At 59.5% G+C, this 20,638-nt stretch overlaps 1 protein-coding gene across 1 annotated transcript; it reads right to left on the bottom strand.

The window, feature by feature from the left end:
* Positions 1 to 280: 280 nt before the first annotated feature.
* Positions 281 to 18,718, bottom strand: MLXIPL (MLX interacting protein like). Its single transcript, XM_027669941.1, is given in 18 exon segments — positions 281 to 553; positions 962 to 1,091; positions 2,201 to 2,324; positions 2,658 to 2,785; positions 2,986 to 3,105; positions 3,264 to 3,376; positions 4,030 to 4,204; positions 4,602 to 4,675; positions 5,272 to 5,389; positions 5,391 to 5,867; positions 5,946 to 6,118; positions 10,046 to 10,123; positions 10,360 to 10,558; positions 10,854 to 10,898; positions 11,125 to 11,214; positions 11,378 to 11,460; positions 11,608 to 11,714; positions 18,152 to 18,718. Coding segments are annotated over 18 exon segments (2,658 nt in total). The 5' UTR covers positions 18,448 to 18,718; the 3' UTR covers positions 281 to 425.
* Between the last annotated feature and the right edge of the window lie 1,920 nt (positions 18,719 to 20,638).

The following is a 20,638-nucleotide window of genomic DNA, read 5'->3' as shown; positions in this document are numbered from 1 at the left end:
CCCCCCCCAGCCCCTGCCCGCACCCAGCCCCTGCCCGCACCCCCTCCCTAGCCCCTCCTTCCTCCATCTCCTGCCCCCAACAGCCCCTGCATCCCCCAGCCCTTGCCGGCTCTCCCCCAGCCCCGCCACCCCCCGCCCCTAATCTGACTCCACGTCTCACTTCCCCGCCTCTGCCCCATTTCCCCTCATCTCCCCCCAGCCCCTGTCCCCGCTCCCAGCCCCGACTCTCCCTGCCCCGGTCTCACCCCCCTCCATTCCCGGTCCCACCCCACCCCTCCCAGCCCTGCCCTAGAACAGCCCCGGGGCTGAAGAACCAGGCGGGGCCCGTGGCACAGCGAGTCCTTTATCGGGGGGGAAGATGGGGACAGCCCCCTCGCAGCCCCGTCTGGGACCCCCGGAGCCCCCGGGCCGCCCTCCTGGGGCAGTCAGGAGGAGGAGGAGGAGGCGCCGCGTCCCAGCGCCGCCACCGCCCGCGCCGCCTGCTCGGGGACACGGGCAGGGTCGCTGAGGATGGAGGTGGAGACGCTCAGCTGCCGCAGGGAGCTCAGGACGGCTGCGGGGACAAGGGGGACAGGTCACTTCCCGATGCTCCTCGGGGGCTGCGAGGGGTGACCCCACCCTGCGGGAGACGGCGCTGCCCATCCCTGCTCCAGCTGCTGGAACAGTGGGACAAGTCCCTGCCACAGCTCCCAGCAGATGGGGCGAAGGGAAACCCACCCTGTGGGGCTCTGGGGATGGCTGAATCTGCCCTGCCAGGACACCGGGTTAGGGCACAGAAAGCTCATCTGGGAGGTGGGCGTGACAGGAGCACAGGAAAGCATCGAGCACAAGCCCCGGGACATCCCACGGATCAGCCTCTCCATCCCTCAGGACACCGCTGTCTATTTCCAATCAGCCTTTCCCTTAGTCTGTGCCCACCCAACTCGCTTGGGGTGCCACAGCCAGGCAAAGGGCCACCTACTTGGCCGAAGTGCTGGGAGGGAGCAGTGCTGGTCCAGCCAGGCCAGGGATGTCTGGGTGAGACTCTCCATGCTTGCCGTGGACACCATCCCATTGAAGGACTCAAAGAGGGGCCGCATGATGATACTGAACTGGCGGGAGCAGAGGAGTTAAGGACCAGCCTTGCCACAGCCATGGTCTCCCACCTGCCAGGTGTGGGCATCACCCTCCCTCAGCAGCAGGACAGATCTCCTTGCCCGGCTCTGGAGCAGAACTGGCTGGAGCAGCAGGACAGACCATGGATCAGACCTGCTGGGTGCCTTCCCAGCTCAGCACCGCACTGGGCACCAGCCTGAACTGCTGGGGTGATGGGGACCTGAGTGTCACCTGGGGCGGTGGGAGAGCTGTGTAACCCCAACCATGTCTGCTAGCAAAGTGCCCAGGAGCAGGGCAGGACACCAGTGTGACCAGTGTGCTCCCCCAGCCTGCAGGGACTGGGGATTTTGATCTGGGGACCAAAATCTGGTCTGTGCATGCAGTAATCCACAGATACCTTCACTGCGACCGTGTCCTGGAGCCCATGTTGGCTTTAGGTTACTCAGTGTCCTGAGGAAGGAGCTCCCCAGCTCTGTCAGCAGCCACATCTGCCTTGCCCAGATATCCCACACTGGGTGAGACTGTGGGCAGCAGTGCCTGTCCATCCCTTCTGCCATTTGGGATTTCACAGACCTCACAGTCTCTGCAGGTTTAATGGTCCCAGTGTGTCTAATCCCTGCTCACAGAGGAGCAGATCCAACCCTCTGCCTACAGGTTTCCTTGCCCTTCGTCCTCTCCATCCCTGTATTTCCAAAGTGTGCCATGCAGCCACCAAGACCAAGCCATCATGTCCCCAGCTTTGTGTCTGGACCTCTCCTAATCCCTGGCTGATGGCTGCTGCCTCTGAGCCAGTTCCCATCTCACTAGGAGCAATTGCCTGCATGAGCTCAGCTCCACTTTCCATTTCCCTGAAGACCAACCATTTGTTCCTATTATTTTTGCTCCCTTGTAACAGAAGATTCCTCCTAACCACAACACCTTGGCATGTTCCCACCATGTGCCCTCGGCTGGGGAACATCTCCCTGGGTCCCTCCCTACAGGTCCCTCTGCAGGGCCTGTAGAGCCGGAGGGACCCCACAGACCCGGCAGCAGCGGGTGAACCAGAGCACCTGGTGTTTGGTGCAGGGGTCAGAGGGGCTGACCCTAACCCTAACCCAAAGGATACGATCCAGAACTTCCAGTTCTGCAGTGTGGAGGAGCGGACGTACTCGTCGAACATGCCACGCATGTGGTCGAAGCGCTGGCGCGTGATGGGCACCCCCGTGGCCGGCAGCTGCTCCTGGCACAGGCTGCGGGGCACAAGCAGCGTATTTAGGAGGCCAGGAGGCACAGGGGCTGCCCATGGGGCCCAACAGGAGCTCAGAGGCTCCGGCAGGACCTTAGCTCTCAGCAGGGGTTGGCAGGCAGTGTGCCTCTCCCAGGGTGGCTGTGGGGCCTGGCCCCACAGTCTGGTCCCAAGCAGTAACTGCCTCTTGAGCATCAGCCCTCTCCCAGCCAGGGTTTTAGGAGGGACAGGTGCTCCAGGGAGACCTACCATGTCTTGCTGCCACTCCAGCACTGCCACTTGCCCTACCTGGACACCCCAAAGCAGGTAGTGCCCCCCCAGCCACATCCCCCCTTACTTGATGGAGCTGTTGAGCTCCTCAATCTGCTCCCGCAGCCGCTGCGCCTCATCCTGCAGAGCCGCCCGCTCCTGCTGCAGCTTACAGATGTACTCAGCTGTCTTCTGCAGGGTGGTGGCCTTGCTGACCTGGGAAACCAAGGGGTGAGAGGGGTACAGGGCCCAGACTGCCCTGGCAGAGTCTCCAGAGCCCAGACCACCCTGGCACGGCCGCACAGTGCAGGTCTCCATGTGCCTACAGGGGCAGGAGCTCCGTGCTCCGGGGCAGAGCAGGGATGCAGCCTCCCCCAGGTGTCCCTGCATGCCCAGGGATGGCCCTGGGTGCTCACCTTGATGCTGGGCTGGGTGCTCAGCGTGCTCACCAGGCTGTGCAGCGTGGTGAAGCCCAGCTTGATGTTGAAGCGCCTCTTCTGCTCGGCGGAGATGTGCGTGATGCGGCGGCTCTCCAGCTGCGGGGCAGCGCCGTCAGGCACCTCCCAACAGCGGGGACAGCCACGGGCCACCAGCCCCAGTGGGAACAGGCTGGCCCAAAGCTTGCAGTGAGGGTGGATGGAGTTTTGGGGGGGGGCAGGAGGAAAGGGGGGTGCATGTGGAGCTCCTGCAGTACCTTGTTGGACTCGGGCCTGCCCCGACGGGACACGGGTTGGTGCACGGAGGTGCCAGTGCCCAGCCCTGCAGCGGGTCCTGGAGAAGCCTGGCTGGGCTTGCACCAGTTGCTGTCTGGAAAATGGAAAATGCTGGTTTGGGGAGAGGGCAGCAGCAGCCCCTTGTGACAAGGTGACACCTGTCACACACTGGGACAGTCACAGAGGAGCACCCACAGTGCTGCCCCTGCCCTGGGGCACCCACCCCTCTGACTGGGATGCTCTGCTCCAGCCTCTAACCACACATTACCCCAAATCCCACTCATTTACAACTGCTCAGAAATGGGAACATCTGAGATGTGACATTTTAAATTCCCGGTGTTTCTTGGGGTGGAAATATCCAGCAAGAGTCCCAAGGGCAGCAAGGTTGTGGTGTGCAGCACCAGAATGAACTGGGAATGACACCAGAGCCTGGTTTCCAGCGGCCGTGCTGGTTTCCGCGGGTGAAAGCAGGCACTTCCTGCTCCAAAACCAAGCTCTGGGGTTTCAAAACCACAGTCAGACATTTTACTCTGTTTTTGTCTTTTCCTGTTTCTGCTTTTGCCCCTGTAGAAGGAGGCAGGTGAAGGGTCTGCACCTCCCACGCGGGGAGGAACCTTCTGTGCTTGGTTGGGTGAATGGAAGTAGCTGGGATTGAAGCCAAAACAAAACATTCCCACAATGTTTGGCCCAAGCTCTCTGCAGGAACAGTGGTGCCCTGTGGAGCTCTTTGGGGTGCCCCTGGCTTACCACAAGCTGAGGTGGGAGACAGCTGCTCTGCCTTGGGGACTCTCAGGGAGCCCGGTTGCATGCCTGCCAGCGGCACCGGCACCACTGGGGAAGGGCTGGAGCCAGGAGCCAGTCCTGGGCTCAGCTGGGCCATTCTGGAGAGGAAGGTGGCAGGGACTTCGGGAACAGTGCTCTGCTGCTAGGAGAAGGCAGAGGGAAGGGGAGTTGGGGAGTCAGCACCCCACAGTTGGCACTGAAAGCCAAACCCCCACAAGGGACAGGGAAGGGCAGCCCCACTGAACCATCTGCAGGGGCAGCCCCAGCCCCAGAGCCCCAGGAAAGGTGTCTCTCCCACCTCTGCCCTGGTTCTTTTACTGAAGACACTCGGGTGAATCCTGCCACCTCCAGCCACATGTCCACTCCTTCCCCCTCGTGCCTGTCCAGCCCACAGCAAAGTGTGACCCCCTTGGAGCCCATCTGCCCCTTCTCCCCCCCTGCCCCAGCAGCCAAGAGAGGGCAATTCCCAACCTGAAGGGGGCAATTCCCAATGCGGGGGGGGGAATTCCCAAGCTGGGGGATAGGTGAGTGCTTACCGGGGAGACAGGGGCCATGGGCATGAGTCCTGCACCCATCGGGCGAGGGGCGTCCAGGGCTGGGTCCTGCTTGGCTGACAGGGCAGGGAGCAGATGGGCTCTTCTGTGTGGGGCTGTCAGGGCTGGGGTGATCTTCCCCGCCCCAGGGGACAGCCAGCCCCTCACACCAGCAACTGCTGCAGCCCCTTCCCTGCCAGACTGCCCCGAGAAGGGGGATGCACCCCTGAGAGAGGTGCCAGTACTGTCTTGGCAGCGGGGATGTTCTTGGGAGCCTTGTGCAAGCAGGGACACCCCAGCCCCTCCCCAGCCAAGCACAGGGACAGGGACATAGCGTGAAGGGACCTATCCCATCACACCTACAGGCAGCAGGTTGTGCAGGACACCCAGTTATCTGTTGTGTCCATGGAGACCAGCCTGGGTTCACAGGGACTTCCCAGCAGTGCCCGTGGCCAAGCCCTGGGGCTGCCTGGGCCTCAGCTCCCTCTGGCTCCTGGAGCTGGGAGGATCTTCACCCCTGTGCTTGTCCCCATGGGGACAGCCATGTGCCCTGCCCAGCATCCCCAGAGTCCCAACACCAGGGAGAAAGCGTGGTCCCCTCTCTGATCCCTCCCATACCATCCGCCCCAGGCTCACCCCTGTGTCCCCCCACAGTCCCCCCCGTCCCCCTTACCTGCAGTCAGCAACTGGCTCAGGCAGGGGTTGGACACAGGCAGGTGGGGCACGGTGGGTCCTGGCAGCCTCCTCGCCTTGGTGCCACCGGGCTTTGCCTTGGGCCGCCCCCCCCCCCCCCTGGGACAGCCCCTTGGGGGGGGCAAACCTGGGGTCGCCCACCAGGGCAGGGGGCAGGAGCTGGGGGGCAGCAGGGCCGGGGTACCCCGGGGGCACCATGCCCGTGGGGTAGCCCAGCCCCGGGGTGTGTGGGGCGAAGCAGGGGGCTGAGAGGGGGGAGGCAGGGTGGGTGAGGAGAGAGGGGCCGGGGGAGCTGGCATAGGGGAACTTGGAGCGGGGGGCCGAGGCGGGGGAGAAGGGGGAGTCTGGGCTCGGTAGTGGCGCCCCAGGGGACAGGATGGGGGGGATGTAGTGGGGTCCTGGCGGCTCCAGGCTGAGGCACTTGGTGGGGAGGTCGTACTGCAGCGGGAGTTTGTGTCGGAGCTGGGGGCTGAAGCTGCTGGGCACTGCAGAGGGGGGCTCGGGGGGCAGGGGGGCCGGGGGCAGCTCGGGGCCCAGGAAGGCGCTGTGCAGGCTGAGCTGGGAGGCACTGCCGGGCTGCGGGAGACACCGGAGCATCAGGGAGGGTGGCTGCGATACCGGCAGCCACCGGCTGTGGGCTGGGATTCTGCTCACCTGGAGGAGGGTGCCGGGTGACAGTGGGGCCTCAGGGCTTGCAGGCAGCCCCCTAGCACCCATCAGGGACTCCCCGGCATCAAACAGGGGCTCGGCCATGGGCAAGAAGCAGGACGGCTCCTGGTAGCCCAGTTGTGTCTGCGATGGGGCTGTTCGGTGGCTGAAGAAGAGATCTACAGGGCCAAGTGGAGACACAGCGACTGGCAATGAGGGGACCTGCCCAGAGACGGGGGACAAGCCCTGGGACACGTAGGGTGGAGCCATATCCTGTTACTGGCACTGCTGGGGACTTGCCAATCCCCCCTTCACCTTGTGTGGCCAGGGCAGCTCGGGCAGATTTGTCACCCAGGGCCAGCCTTGCCATATGCATGGGAACAGGAAAACCCACCCGGAGTGCCACCCAAGGGTGGGGATCCCATTCCTGGTACCCAGTTGGGCTCCACATGCTCCAGCCCCACGGCTGCTCCCAGGGGTGTGTGGGGCTGTATCAGCCCTGGGCTGGGGCAGGGACCACCACACCCAGGCTGGAGGCACAGCAGGGGAGTACAGATGAGCATTCCCAAGCCACAGGGGAATGTGGATGGTCCCCTGGAGTGGTGGTGAGTGCTGTCCTCCCCACCCAGCACTGCCGTGCGTGCAGCCTGTGGGTAACCACATCCCATGGCCTTCCCGAAGCCGAGCCGCGTGACCCTGCCACGACTCCTGCTCCCTTCCTGTCTCCTTCCCACAACCCTGCTCCTTCCGCAGGCCCAGACGGCGTGGCACGCAGGGCTGGCCCAATACTTTGGGAAGCCACCTCCCCGGGCACATCAGCCCCACGCCCGCCTCGGCTCAGTGCCTGTGCCAGCGCTGGCTCTGGCATCACCACCAGGAGAGGGGGCAGAGGATGACTGTGGGGCTGGGATGGGGCTGCTGGGATGGGGATGGATGCTTCCCTGTAGGAGGGAGCAGGAGGACTCGCTGGATTTCCTGCCTGCCAGCCCCTGGCACAGGCTCTGTGCTTGAGCATCCACCCTGGGACAGGCACTCGCATCTCCTCCAGGGAGCACCCAGCCGTCCTCTCCAGCCCTTGTCTGGCACTGGCAGTGCCACCTCCAGGCCCTGCTGCCGGCTCTGCCTGCCTGGTGTGTGCAGCCATGACCAGGGCACCAGCTGTGGTCCAGGCTCCAGCACCCAGGGTGTCCTGACTGGGGCCCACAAAGGCCTGAGACCCTGTTGAATCTACACTGGAGGAGCAAATGTGCCAGCACTGTGGGATGCCACGGGACTGGACATGGTGATGATTCCAGCATGGCATGTACTGCCATCTGAGGGAAACAGCAGTGTGAGATGGGGCAGAGCCACTGCTGAGCTGTCCCAGACAGCCCCCAGACTGCCCCTTCCCTCTGCCAAGGCCGTGGTGAGTCCCTGGGGGCATGGCAGGGCCACCTCTGCCCCTCCACGGGCTGGCACTCAGTGAGTGCCCTGATGCTGCCAGGCAGGGTCTCACCCTTCCTGGGCTGTAGCCCAGCCCCACGCTGCCCCCACCTGCACTGTGCCCACACTGGGCTGCCTCTGCCACTGGCACCAAAGCTCTGTGGGTATTTATAGGCATTTCTGGTGCCCAGCTAGGCAGATTTGTGCCTCTTGTGCTTCTTGCTGTGCTACAGGGATGGCAGCCCCTGGGAGCCCTGTCCTCCCTTTCTCCTGCCCCTTCCCCACCCCACAGCTCCTGTCCATGCTCCTGCCCCACCCCACAGCTCCTGCCCATGCTCCTCTGCACCATCACATCACCCTGCCCCACTCCAGGTAGTGCAGCACGGCCAGGGCACGGTGCTGCTCGAGGGAGAATAGCTCACGTGGTCAGCACACCAGGCCTTTGGCATCCTGCTCAAACCTGGGGCTGCTCTCTGCTGGGATTGGGGCTGCAGAGCCCCTTCCCAACCTAAGGACCCTCCAGGACTGGCCACAGGCTCTGGGAGAGCCCTGTGGTGGAGTGGGGCAATGCCGCCCCGTGGGACGCCCAGCCCAGCCCCCAGTGCCCCCGTGCCCAGCGTGGGTCCTACCTGGAGCGCGGTGCCAGCGGGGCACGGGGCTGGGCTGCTCCCTCGCCTCTGCCATCAGGACTTCTCCATCTGCCCTGCACCGCGCTCCAGACCCGCCGCGGACACGAGATGCTTCCTCATTTGGGGGTTGGCTTGCAGGCTCTGACTGGCAGGCGCTGAGCTCTGCCAGGGCCACCCGACACGGTGACAGCCCTGTGACCCCACGGTGCCCACCCCGCACAGCTCTGCGTGAGGGAGTCACAGAAAACCATGGCCTGCCCTGCTGAAAAAGTGTCCTCTGGGACATAATTGGGTTGGTGGCATCCAGCACCCACCATTCACCCCCATCTCCTCTCCCCACTTCCCCACGGGGGACATGGCACACACACAGCCCTCGGCTGCAACCCCTCATCATCCAAGGAGCTGCCCCACACGGTGTCCCAGGAAATGTCCCATATCTAGGACAAAACTCTCAGCCATGAGTCTCCAAGCGCCCCATGGAATGCTGCCCTGCCCCAGGGCACACCAGCCCCTCTCCAGCAGTCCAGGAGCCACAGCTGGGACACTGTCCCTGACCCCAGGAGGACTTTTTGGACCCTCCCCAGCCCCAGCAGTGTCCCTGTTCCGAGCTGCTGGGCACAGGCAGAACTGGAAAGAACGCTTCCCTGTGATTTAGTGGCTTGCAGTAAAACCCTATTATATAGCTTGCAGTAAAACCCTATTATATAGCTTGCCGTAAAACCCTATTCCCAGACAGCACCCTGGAGCAAAGTGCAGGCCTTCTCCCAGGAAAAAAGCCAACCTGGCTGAAACATTGGTTCAGCTGAGCACCACTGTGCTCCTGCCATCTGCTTGAGCATGAGGCCATGCTGGGCCCTCAGAGGGGTGCTGGGGCTGCTACTGTGACACCACACAGGACCTCTCAGGGGGAGGGACACTTGTCAAGGGTCAATTTGACCCCCTTGGAGCTGTTCACTGACTGATGTCCATATGGGGCACCAGGGGACAAGGGGCAAAGAGTCAGCCACGGGACAGACCCTCTTCCCAGTGTGGTCCACCCTGATGGGATCTCTGGAGGGAATGAGCCAAGGAGGTGCTGGCAGGAGCCTTCCCACCTCATCCATCCCCAGGGCATCCCACCGCCTGCCCTGGCACACAGAGTGCCCATCCTGCTCCCTGCCAGCATCTGGTCTTGCATCACCCCTCAGCCGTATGGCGCAAGTGCCCTTGTTTCCTCCTGCCGAAGGAAGTGGAGACGGGCCATGGAGCTCCAGGCTCACATGGGGGTCTGGAGATGCTGCTGCTGCCTGAGGCCACCAGCTACCTGGAGGGCTTGCAGCCACCAACCCCCACAGTGTGCCCAGCTCCAGCACATTCGAGGGCAAAGCTGGTCCCCAGTGGTGCCCTGCCCTGGCATATGGGGACACTGCTGGGACCAGGATGTGTCCCAGCTGATTCCATGGCACACAGGGACACTCACAGCTCAGAGCCTGCATGGTAGCGTGGGCGAGGGTGCTGCTGCCCCCTTCCTGGTGTTCCTCCGTCATCCCCCTGCCCTAGCTGGACACCAGTGCCAGGTTTGTCTCTGGGCAGCCTGGCAGGGACAGTGGCTTGTCCCCAGGGGATGTAGCAAAGCCCAGTGCAGGGTCCCAGTCCCTTGGGGTGCTCAGCCTGGGGCTGGCTGGGAAGTGGGGTGAGGAGTGGATGCAGAACCTGCCCTCCAGGGGTTTCCTCTTCCAGTTTGGGACAATTGTCCTTCCTCTATCTGCAGCCAAAATGAGGGGCTTTGGCACGCCTGGAAAGATCCTCTGCTTATAGAAATCCCCTCCCACAGCTCCTGGCTTGAACTTTCCCAATTCTCTGTGGCTCTGTCCAGCTGGAGGCAAGTACACCAACTCCCTGCCTACAGCCCCTGCCCATCCCATGCTGCTTTTCCCATGGCACTGGGTGTCTGGTGCTTCTGCCTGCCCCAGCAGCTCCCTCAGTAGCCTGGCCAACCCTCTGACCCCCCATTTTGGGCTGCCGTGGGGTGTAGGGTTGTGTGGGATGTGGTACCACATCCAGGCTGGCTCTTACCTGAGATGTCCATGTCATCCAGGCTGGGCTGCAGGGGTGCCAAGTCCGGCTGTATCATGTCAGCATTCCCAACATACGCTGGAAGAGGGCAGAGCTGGAACATCAGGGCCCAGCCACTGCACACCTAAGACCACCCTTCAGGGCTGCTCCCACCACTACCTGCCACCCCTCTGTGTCACCCCAGTCACCCTGTGTCACTGGACCCTTCCCTGGGCAGGGAGGTGGGTGCCCACCCTGTGGAGAGCCAGGGCCATCCCATCCCACCACCCTGCTCCGTCTCCACATCCTGCTGGAGCACGGTCTGGGGCACCTACCGTCCTCGGGAAGTGCCTGGTGAGTGCTGGGCATCTGTGTCATGGTGAAGAGGGTATCAGATATATCTGAGAGGAAGGTGTCCAAGTCAAAGTGCTGCCTGCTCCCAGGCTCCTCTTCCTCATTCCCAAGCAGCACTGGCACCACGTTGCAGAAGAGCTGGTTGCACCATTTCTCTGTTGGCCTCCAGACATCCTCATCCTGCATGACACGGAGCAAAGGAGCCAGGTGGGCACCTCTTGTGGGGATGCCTGGCTCTGTGGCTGCTCCCCTGGCATCCCCCATGCTTCCCACAGTGTTATGACTCCAAACCTTCACATCTGGCACTCTGCTGCTTCCAGAAGGGTGAATCCAGCATCCCAAGTGCTTGGCATCCCATCCCATGGAGCTTGCCACACCATGGGGCTTTCCTCTGCCCTTCTCCCAAGCTGCCCAGTGCAGGGGTCTGCATCGTGCCTCCCTTTTCCCCCTCCCCACCCTTTCCCAGCAGACTCACCTGCTTTGGACTGGAGATCTCTCCCTCCCGGGTGGACTTTCGAAGCTGAAGGAGAAGACAATTTGTGTCACCCCTCCAGGCAGGGTGGGTATGTTGTGGGGCAGGATGAGGGTGACAGCTCAGGAGGGGCAGCCAGCAGCCCCCCCCTACACTGGCAAGAGTCTGTCACATCCCTCCCTGTCAGCCACAGCTCCAGGGTGGGCACACTGGTGTTCCACCCCACCACTGGCACTGCCTCAGGAGGAGGAGCAGCACAGGCAGAGCCACTCACCCGCTTCTTGTAGTAGATCCTCCACTTGTGGTACTCCCTCATCACCACCTCGATGCGGCGCTTCCAGTAGTTCCCCTCCAGCACAACAGCCTGGGGGGGCAGGACAGGGGGTTATGGCTGAGCCCCCCAGCCCCAACACCCCACAGCCAGGGCTGTTTGCCCTGTGCCATGTCAGAAACACCTTTCCCAGCAAATGGGAAAGCTGTGCCACTCCCTGCTGTGCCACTCAGACCTGTGAGGGACCCCGCCCTACCTCTGGTTTTCGGTGCTCATCAGCCTCCAATCCCTCCAGAGGGGTGATGAAGCCACACACAGGGTTCTTCCTCCTCTCCACATCTGCACAGGAGAGAGCACAGCTGGCATTATCCATGCCCCATCCATGATTTATCCACGCACCTGCACATGGTCGCCCCGGTGCCAGCCCCATCCCCCTGGGCACAGCCTGGCTCCTGGCAGAGGGAGCAGGGTCTGGCCCATACTCACACTGGATGTACCACGCTCTCCAGATCGCGTTGTTGAGACGAATTTTATCCCGGCAAAGCAGCCTCAGCCCCTTGAAATTCTTCCACTTGGGTGACACCAACTTCCCACTGAAACACCAAGCGAAGGGGAGGCTGAGGGGCACCATCCCACAGTCCTTCCAGTTCGGGGTCTCCCCGGGGGGCTGTGCCTCAAGACATACCTAGGGGGACATGCCTAGGGGCCACCAGCCTGGTGGCAAGTCAGGAGCAGGCAAAGCCAGGTGGCTCTGCTACAGGAGGCTTGGCAGGCACCTCTGGGAGCACCCACAGGAGCATTCCCAACTCCTGTGCGCTCCGAGAGCAGCACAGGCCTAATCCCTGAGCTTCACAGACCCACAGGAGGCTTCTCAAACCCCCAGAATTAAAGCACAGCACACAGAGGAATTGATTCCTTGTGGTTTGAACCCCAGCTCTGAGGAGAGATCCCACTGTCCCTGACCAGGCCAGCTGTGTCCCAGCCCTAGGGGACAGGAAGGGAAGTCTCCTGCCCAGGCGAGACGCTCAGGGACATGTGCTGTGGTGGCTCTTGCCTCATCACAGCGTTTGGGCAGCTATTTCTGACCCTCCTTTTCATGCCATGAAAGACTTGGAAATGCTGCTTTCAGTGGCAGCCATCCTGGGGGATCTGGGAAGGCAGGACAGCACTGGAGGATGTTCAGGATGTTAAGGGACACTTGTCTGTGCCCCAAGACAGACAGAGAGCAAGACCAGCCCTGCCTTCAGCCAGAGCTGCCCTGACCTCTTCTCCATACCCATCTCTGCAAACCTGTGCCCCCCAGCCCGAACTGGGCTCCTTGCTTCCGATTTCCCAACTCCCAGAGGCAGCTGTGTTTGTTCTACAGCTCGTTGTGGTGGTGGTGATGTCCCTGATGGGACCTGCATTGGGGGAAGCCTCATTTCACTCATTGTCTTGTTTCCATCCAGCCAAGGGACACAGTCGCTCGTGTGCCCCCACTGGGGAGGTCCTGGTGGTCCTGCTGCCCCAGGGGTCCCTCTGCCTCACTTTGGGGTCCATTTCACCTCTCCCAGTTCTCCCACCCATCAGGGCATGGCCCTGGGGCAATGCCAGCTGCTCCAGGGGTCCCTCTGAGAGGTGGCTGCAGCATGCATGGGATCCCTCCCCAGCCAATCTTCCCTAAAGATCTCAGTGCTCCTGAGTCCCACTTGGCTCATGCAGGGAGCAGGAAAGGTGGAGACTGGAGTGCTGTATCCCCTGTTCCCAGCCTCTCCTTGGGTGCATCCAGGTGCCTCTGGGCTGTGTCCCCAGGGAGGTGCTGGGGATGAGAATGGTGTAAGAAGCCTCTGACTTGTTCATTCAAGCTTGTGAAACCTCCAGAAATTCTCTAACTATGATTTTGGTGGGTTCTTGCCTTGAAATCTGCTTTGACTTACCTTGAAATATGCCTCCTGCAGAGGAGGAGGACCAGGGACACCTCCACCTCCAGAGCCTGATGCCAGGATGTGTCTGCAAGTGGGTGCTTCCACCCACGGGGGTGGATGGAGACAGTTTCCCAAGGGAGATACAGCCCAACCCACAGCCCCAGGGGCTGGAAAAGGACCTGAGGCCCCGTGGCTCCAGCCTGCAGAGAGTTAAGGACTCGACTACACACTGGCCACTCCACTATCACCAGGATTTTGAACTTTCCCCAGTGTCACCCCAGGCAAACAGCGCGGTGCTGCCAAGCGGGGGAGCCAATGGAAAGGACGGTTTTCCCAGGCACAAGGCCAAATCCTGCTGGTCAAGGCCACGCTCCTCACTCACAGACAGCTGAAAGGAGCAGCCCAATCCCTTGGTGTGCAGTCAGACACCTTGGTCACGCGTAGGGCCTGTGGGGCGGTGGCCACGGAGCTGCTGTGGGGTCTGGAGGCAGTGGCGTGATGCCTTTGGGCTTTGCCTCCAACTGCCTTTTTCTCTCCTTAATGATCCTTTCATTTTTGGGGCTTATCAGTCTGATCTTTGCTCCCTGCTTTGCCTTGAATACGGCCCTACCCTTTCCTGAAATTATCTTCCCAGGGAGATGGATGCAAACCCCACATTGAATCATGGGAACGGTTTAGGGTGCCCTAAACAGGTTGAGGGGCTTGCTGCCCCACAGTCAGAGGGACTGGGAAACAGTGGGTTACAGGGTATTTGTGGGATGGGGTGAGGTGGGAGCAGGGCTCAGCCTGGGTTCAACCCCAGTGTAGGTCCACAGCACCTTGTTTGCTCCATGGCTTATTTACCCATCCATTCAGGTGTTGGAGTCCCTGATTCTGCGGCAAAATTGGTTTTTTCCCCCCATCAGCAGCAAGAGGAGCAGGGAAGAGTGATCTGGAGAGATGCAGGGGCTGCACAAAGAGAAATGAGTGGCAGCAGGAAGGGAACAGCTGAGCTGAGGGTCCTCTGGCAGGGACAAGCCTGCTTATCCCTTCCAAGAAGCAGGATCCCTATGGGGCTATTAGAGCCCCCTTCACTCCCTGGGCTGTGGGACATGGCTGTTCCTGGGGCTGACAGGAAGGAGGAGAGTGTTCCCTGCACGTCCTGAACACTCATCTTCCATTTCTCACAAATTTTACTACCATGGTCATGTATTTTCTTGAGTTTTTATGTTTTAAAATCCGGAGTCTGGCAAAGAAAGTTAAAAATCCAACCACGGTTTCCCTGGAAAGTGCCCCCTAAGTGAAAAATGGCTGTGTTCAAATCCACCTTCAAACTCCACTACCTAAACAAGCTGTTTTCTTCACTGTGGATGAAATAACTGCTGTGCCAGCTGTGCTGGGACTGAGCTCAGCCCAGGGGTGATTCGGGGATGGTGTTGAACAAAGGTGTTGATAGACTGTGCTGGGATGATGTAGGGACATGCTCTGTGTGTACTCCAGGCAGAGATGGAACGGACATTTTCCTGTCACAGATGAGAAGTGAAGGCATTGAAAAACTCTTGCAAAAAGTCACCTGAGAGCTGGAGAGTTACAAGCCAAGCTACACCTCCACAGCCAGTTATTTCGGTGGTCTCTGGAGGTATGACTCCCCAGTGCATCAGGGTGGGTGCACCAGCACACCAGCCCGGCCCCTCTGCACAATCCTTGGGCAGGATCAGCCCCAAAACTCCAGGGAATGGCAGAGAAAAGGCTCACAGCTCCCTGACACTAATGACAGCACAAGCACAACACAGTGTGGGTGGGTTTAGCCTGAGCAGGAGAGACTTTCCCCCTCATCTGATCCCCTGGAAGGGGGGTCTTCTACCAGAAGGAAATGGGGAGAGGGAAGCTCGGCTTGTGCATCCCTGAGGTCTCTGCCTGGTGCTCGCTGCCCCTGTGGGAGTGTTTAAGGCACTGTGAACTAGAAAATCAATCAGAGAGCGTGTTGAAGCTATTGCAGCAATTCCACCTCTTCCAGGGGAGACACAGAGCCTGCCAGGAGGATGAATTAGTAGGGAATTGGCACACAAGCTGCCTTGTTTCGAATCACAAGAGGGGCAGAGTGGATGCTCCAGGTCAATTCCCAGTCTAACGTCCCTACCTGCCAAATCTCTCCCTTGTTACTTGCAGGGAGAAGAGGAGGTTCATCCACACCACACTCTGGGAACAGCTACGGGAAGACACTTCTGGAACTTGAGGCAGATGTGTGCCAGGTAAGACCACGAGAGGCTGCAGTTTGCAGCTCCCAGTCTGCTCCCAGTTTTTCTCCCTTCAGGAGGATGTTCCCCAGGTCAGTGACTCCCAGGAATGGGTCATGGGAAGGGTTGTGAGCCCAGCTGGTTCAGCTCCACACTCAGCCTTTTGGGGAAGGAGGGGTAGCCAGGTGGGCTGCAGGGAGAAACATCACCCACGGGAGAAACAACAGTCTAAGGAAGGGATTCCAGAAATTAAGGCTGTTGTAGGAGAAGGAGTGGGAGAGACTCATTAAGCCTTTGGCAGGAGAGCTGTTCTAAGTGTCCTGAAATACTGGTAAAAAGAAACTCAGCCTCCAGGACCACAAGGAAGACTCTGGAGCAGGGATTGCCTCTCTTTGAAGGATCTGAGGGAACAACTTACTGCTGGAAGCAAACCTTGATGTGGAGAGAGAGTTTCTTTCCAAGCCAGGGGTGATGCACAGTCCGCCCAGGAGGGGAAAATAAGTCAGATCCCTGGGGTGATTGCTCAGGCTGAGACAGGACTGCCATAATGTCTGTGAAATGCCCAGGAGGAATGCTGGAGAGAGGAGGAATTCCAGCTATAGCCATTGAAAAATGTTCAGGGAAAGTTCAAAGACCTTTGAAACTGTGCCAGACAGCAAGGGATGTGTGGCTGCAGCAGTCACAGCTCGCCAGGAGGTGGGATAGTTCCCCTCTGCTCCACACTGTGATGGCCAAGGCTGGCTACTGTGCCCAGACTGGTCTCCTGGTCCAAGAGGGAGGTTCACAAACTGGAGCAATCCCAGAGGAGGGTGTTCAGATGGTTGGGGATTAAGGCACATGACAGAAGAGGAGGGAGAGGAATGGGTTTGTTTATCTTGAAGAAGGTAAAGAGAGAATCTACTTACTGCCACCAGCTACACCAGTTGGAACAGGGAAACTCCAACTAAAGCCATGGACAGCACTCCTCCCTGTGAGAGCGGGGCAGCCCTGGGGAGGCTGGAACATGGTGGGCTCAGTGATGGCCCTGAGCAACCTGACCTGGCTTTGGACCCAGCCCTGCCCTCCAAAGGAGCTGGATGATGAATTCCAAAGCTGACACCTTTCTGTGGTTCCTCCTTGGTTAGGGAGTTAGTCTGCAATAAACTGTGGCTGCTCTCCTGAGGACTGAGGGACCTTGGGCTGGTGACTCCAGCTGAGGCCATGCTGCACCAACCCCCTGTCTGGGGAACCTGGCTGGCATGGAAGGTGCAAAATGGCAGGTGATGCAGAGAAGTTACAGATCAGATGAGACTAAATGTAGAGGTGCACCAAGTACCTTTAAACTGCATTTTCCCACTCTGATACCTTCCTCCAAGTGCTGCCTACAAGGGTGTCAAAATGTATTAGCAAGGGAAGGGCTGGGACAGCTGGGGGTGTGTCCACCCTGGAGAAGAGAAGGCTCCAGGGACGCCTCAGAGCCCCTTCCAGTGCATAAAGGGGTTTCAAGAGAGCTGGACAGGGACTTTGGGCAAGGGCCTGGAGTGACAGGACAAGGGGAATGGCATCCTACTGCCAGAGGGCAGGGTTAGATGGGATATTGGGAAGAAATTTTTCCCTGGGAGGGTGGTGAGGCCCTGGCACAGGCTGCCCAGAGAAGCTGTGGCTGCCCCATCCCTGAAAGTGTTCCAGGCCAGGTTAGACAGGGCTTGGATGAGGGTCCCACTGCAGCAGAGCTGGTGTGGGCATTGCCATGCCCAGCGCAGGAAGGAAATGAAGCACTGAGAGAGTCCAAGGGGTTGGGAGATCTGGAACAATGGAACCCTGACTGCAGTGGAATGGCAGAGCTGTGCCCTGCCAGCTGCCACAAACCAGGCACCTGGGACGTGGTGACAGGCCAGGTATGTGGGAACTGGTACCCTTGGAGTGCTGTCTCTGTGCTCAGCATCCCCAAGGATGCCCTGGCAGTGACCACATATTCCATCACATGAAGCACTCAAGGTCTTCAAGGCAAACCTGAGACCTCAGGTCCTGGATGAGACCCTAAATGAGCCACTGAATGAGGGGGAAGGCAATGGGCACCTCTTCAAGGCTGCTTTGCTGAGCTTCTGCTTTCATGCAGCATCAGCAGCACATTGTTATTCCAGGTTTCCACCTGGGATATTGTAATTCCAGGTTTCTTTCTTTTGGGAAGGCTATGCAGATTTGCACTGACCTGAGGAAGTCCCTCTGATGCCATGCTGGAGAGAAGTCAAAACCTGGGGGCAAAGGAGGGATCTGGCTTCAAGAATGTGGACCAAGGCACTAAGAGACATGTTGCAGTCTGTCCTGTTGTCACCAAGGAGCTGTCACCAGGGCTTGGGTGATTTGTGTGGCAGGAGAATGATCCAGTCACCCATCAGATTTAGCAGGAGAGAAGGTGGGAAGCTTTTGGGAGACCCTGGACAAAAGCCTGTGCAGCCATCCAGCCCTTAGTGCTGCTAGTGCTTGTCATGGAATAACCTCAGGACATGTGGACAGAGTCAAGGACAGAACACAGGACTCCTGCTCTGGGCTGGAATGCCAAAGGCTGAGTGCTGGCTGCCCACAGGGTCACTGCTGTTCTGTGGGGTGCACAGGGTCTGGCCATGAGGGTGCTACAGCTGAGCACAGCGATGCTGGATCTCATGGGAAGGTGGAGCAGAGTCAAGCTACACATCAAAAGAGGAGGAACTTCTCACCCGCCTCCGTGGCCAACAACCCAGCACCAGCCCTTTCTCCCCAGAACCTCCCAGGATGGTGTTTTCTGAGCATATGGCACACACAGCCCGTGAAGAGGGGGATGATGTCAGCTGGCAACAAGGCCCCGGTTGGGCAGCAGGGCTCAGCCCCTCACGCCTTCAGAGAGCTGGGGGCCCATGAGACACATGCCAGTGTGAGGGCTCTGGGACTCACCTGTACTCCAGGCTCATGCACTCGAAGAGCCGGGTGAGGGTCGGGTCGATGCTCCGGGGATCAGCCGGCTCGGGCTTGGCGCGGTGGTGCCGCCGCCGGGGCAGCGCGTCGCTGTGTGGGGACGACACCATGAAGTGGCCGCTGTGGATGACCTGGGAGGGGTTCTGTGCCCCAGCACCGGGTCCTGTGCCACCCACAGCCGTGTCCTCGAAGTCGGAGTCGGAATCAGAGACAGGGCACGGCCCAACTGGGGGCTCTGGGAAGGTTCCCAGGAGCCCCACCTGAGCTCCTGCCATCGCCTGGCACCTGCTGGGGAGCCCTTATGGACCTGTCCCAGCGCTGTGATCCATGTCCCGGGTGTGCCAGAGCCTATGGACACTGCGTTGGCATCGAGCACGTGCTGTTGGGCTCCCCAGCACAGGACACCCTCACCACAGCTCCTCCTGGGCGCCTCCTCCACCCGGCCCACGCTGCCTGCTCCACACGCCGGGGTTCAGCAGGTGCTTTGCCGGGGTTCAGCGGTTGGTTTCCCAGGGTGGATCGTCACCAGCCCTACTTATAGTGCTGGTGGCTGATCCCGCCCATGGCACACCGTCAGCAGGCCATGGCACTCTGCCACCGGCGCTTCAGCTCTGCGCCACCGTCCAGCTCCAGCAGTGTCCCTGATGACCCCAGCTTTTCTGTCTCCCCTCCAGGTGGGGAGGAGCAGCTGCGGGTCCCCGTGCCCCGAGGGTTGGCTGGCAGGCAGCTCTGTTTACCCGGGGTTAATCACTGATCCCAGGGGCCGGCTGGGAGAGGATCAGGCCGGTATTTACCCAGCACCTCTTCCCTAATGGATCTCCCTGCACTTTTCAAAGGGAACAAATACAGATTAAGGGACACAAACAGGTAAAATTATAGCAACGGGCACCCAGCTCAGCACAAAGCACACGGAGGCACTGAGCCATGTGCTGAGCTGAGAAAGAGCCCAGGGAAACCTGCTCCGAGGGGGAACCCAGCAGGAGAGGGGATGCAAATGCCCAGTGTAAGAGAGGACAGCAATGAGCCTGGGTGTGGTGGGATTTATACATCTCGTGGTCACGCAGTTCTTAAAATCACAGAATCAACAAATCCTAGAATGGTTTGGGTGGGAAGGAACCTTAAAACTCAGCTGATTCCAATCTTCCTGCCATGAGCAGGGACACCTTTCACTAGACCAGGTTGCTCCAAGCCCCATCCAACCTGGCCTTGGACACTTCCAGGGATGGGGCAGCCACAGCTTCTCTGGGTAACCTGTGCCAGGGCCTCCCCACCCTCCCAGGGAAGAATTTCTTCCTAATATCCAATCTAAATCTACCCTGGACTGCCTTCACCTCTGAGGTGTCCTGAGAGATGCAGACAGATGTGCCAGCCCCCTCCCCTGCTCTGTGCCAGCTGATCTTGGATAAATGCTGAGATCTCTTGCCAGGGTCTGGCATGTTCTGTGTCACAAGCACCTCCTCTCTGACCCAAGCCACAGAGGGACACAGTGGATATCATTTCAGTCTTAAGTCACTTATATTCTCTCTAGTTTTTGACAACTTCTCCTCCAGCCACACAACCTGGCAGGAACACACATGCCAGGATAAAGAGGTGGAATAAAGCTGACATAGATGGCCACAGGCATCAGAACCCTAATCCAGCCTGCAGATGCATCTGGACACCCTCTGTACCACCCAGGTGGCCCCTGCTGATGCTCCAGAGGGATGAGCAGCCACTTAGGATATTTTCCAGAAGAATATGCACAGAGATATTCTTTGGAAGAAGAATATGCACAGAGCTGGTTTGGATAAATTCCACAATGATCACTGCAAACCTCTCTTAGGAACCATTCCTGGATTTTCCAGCCATATTTCCATGGCTCCATAGCACTTTTCCCCCTCTGTGGTTCATTACAACCCCTTCAGCCTGTCAAGATGCTGGAGAAAGAAATAATTTTAAAAGTACTGCCTGCAGACATTTTAAAGCAGTAACGGGCATGTGGGTGTCCTGGGAAACTAAAATTTAGGTAAGGCACAAGGAAACAAAGATGTCAGAGATATGCAGGGTTTCTGGGCACGTTTCTCTTGAGCTGTGCAAAAAGGACTTCTCAGGATTTTGACAAATACCATTTGCCATCTGCTCACGGGCCACAGGCAGACTTCAGTCCTCTGAGGCAACATCTGTCTCAGGGAAACAGAGAAATACATCAGCGAGGCTTTTAGGGACATCACAACTCCCTCATCCCCAGTCCAGCAGCTCCCATGCTACAGAGGAGGGAAATCCCGTGGGCAAAAGGCATCCAGACTAAGGAAAGGGGTGATGGGTCCTCAACCCACCATGGACCATGGCAGGGATCCTACAGAAGCAGGCAGTGCTGATGGATTTTTTAACAGGCATTTTGGATCCTAAAATGTGTGATGGCAAGCAGCCCCCGAGGCGAGGGGACACACAGGCACAGGGGACACGGGGAACACACGCCGGGCACGG

The sequence above is a fragment of the Corapipo altera genome, unplaced genomic scaffold, assembly GCF_003945725.1.
Source record: "Corapipo altera isolate COAL_440 unplaced genomic scaffold, ASM394572v1 262, whole genome shotgun sequence".
NCBI classification, from domain to species: domain Eukaryota; kingdom Metazoa; phylum Chordata; class Aves; order Passeriformes; family Pipridae; genus Corapipo; species Corapipo altera.
This window is presented reverse-complemented; position numbering and strand designations above follow the sequence as displayed.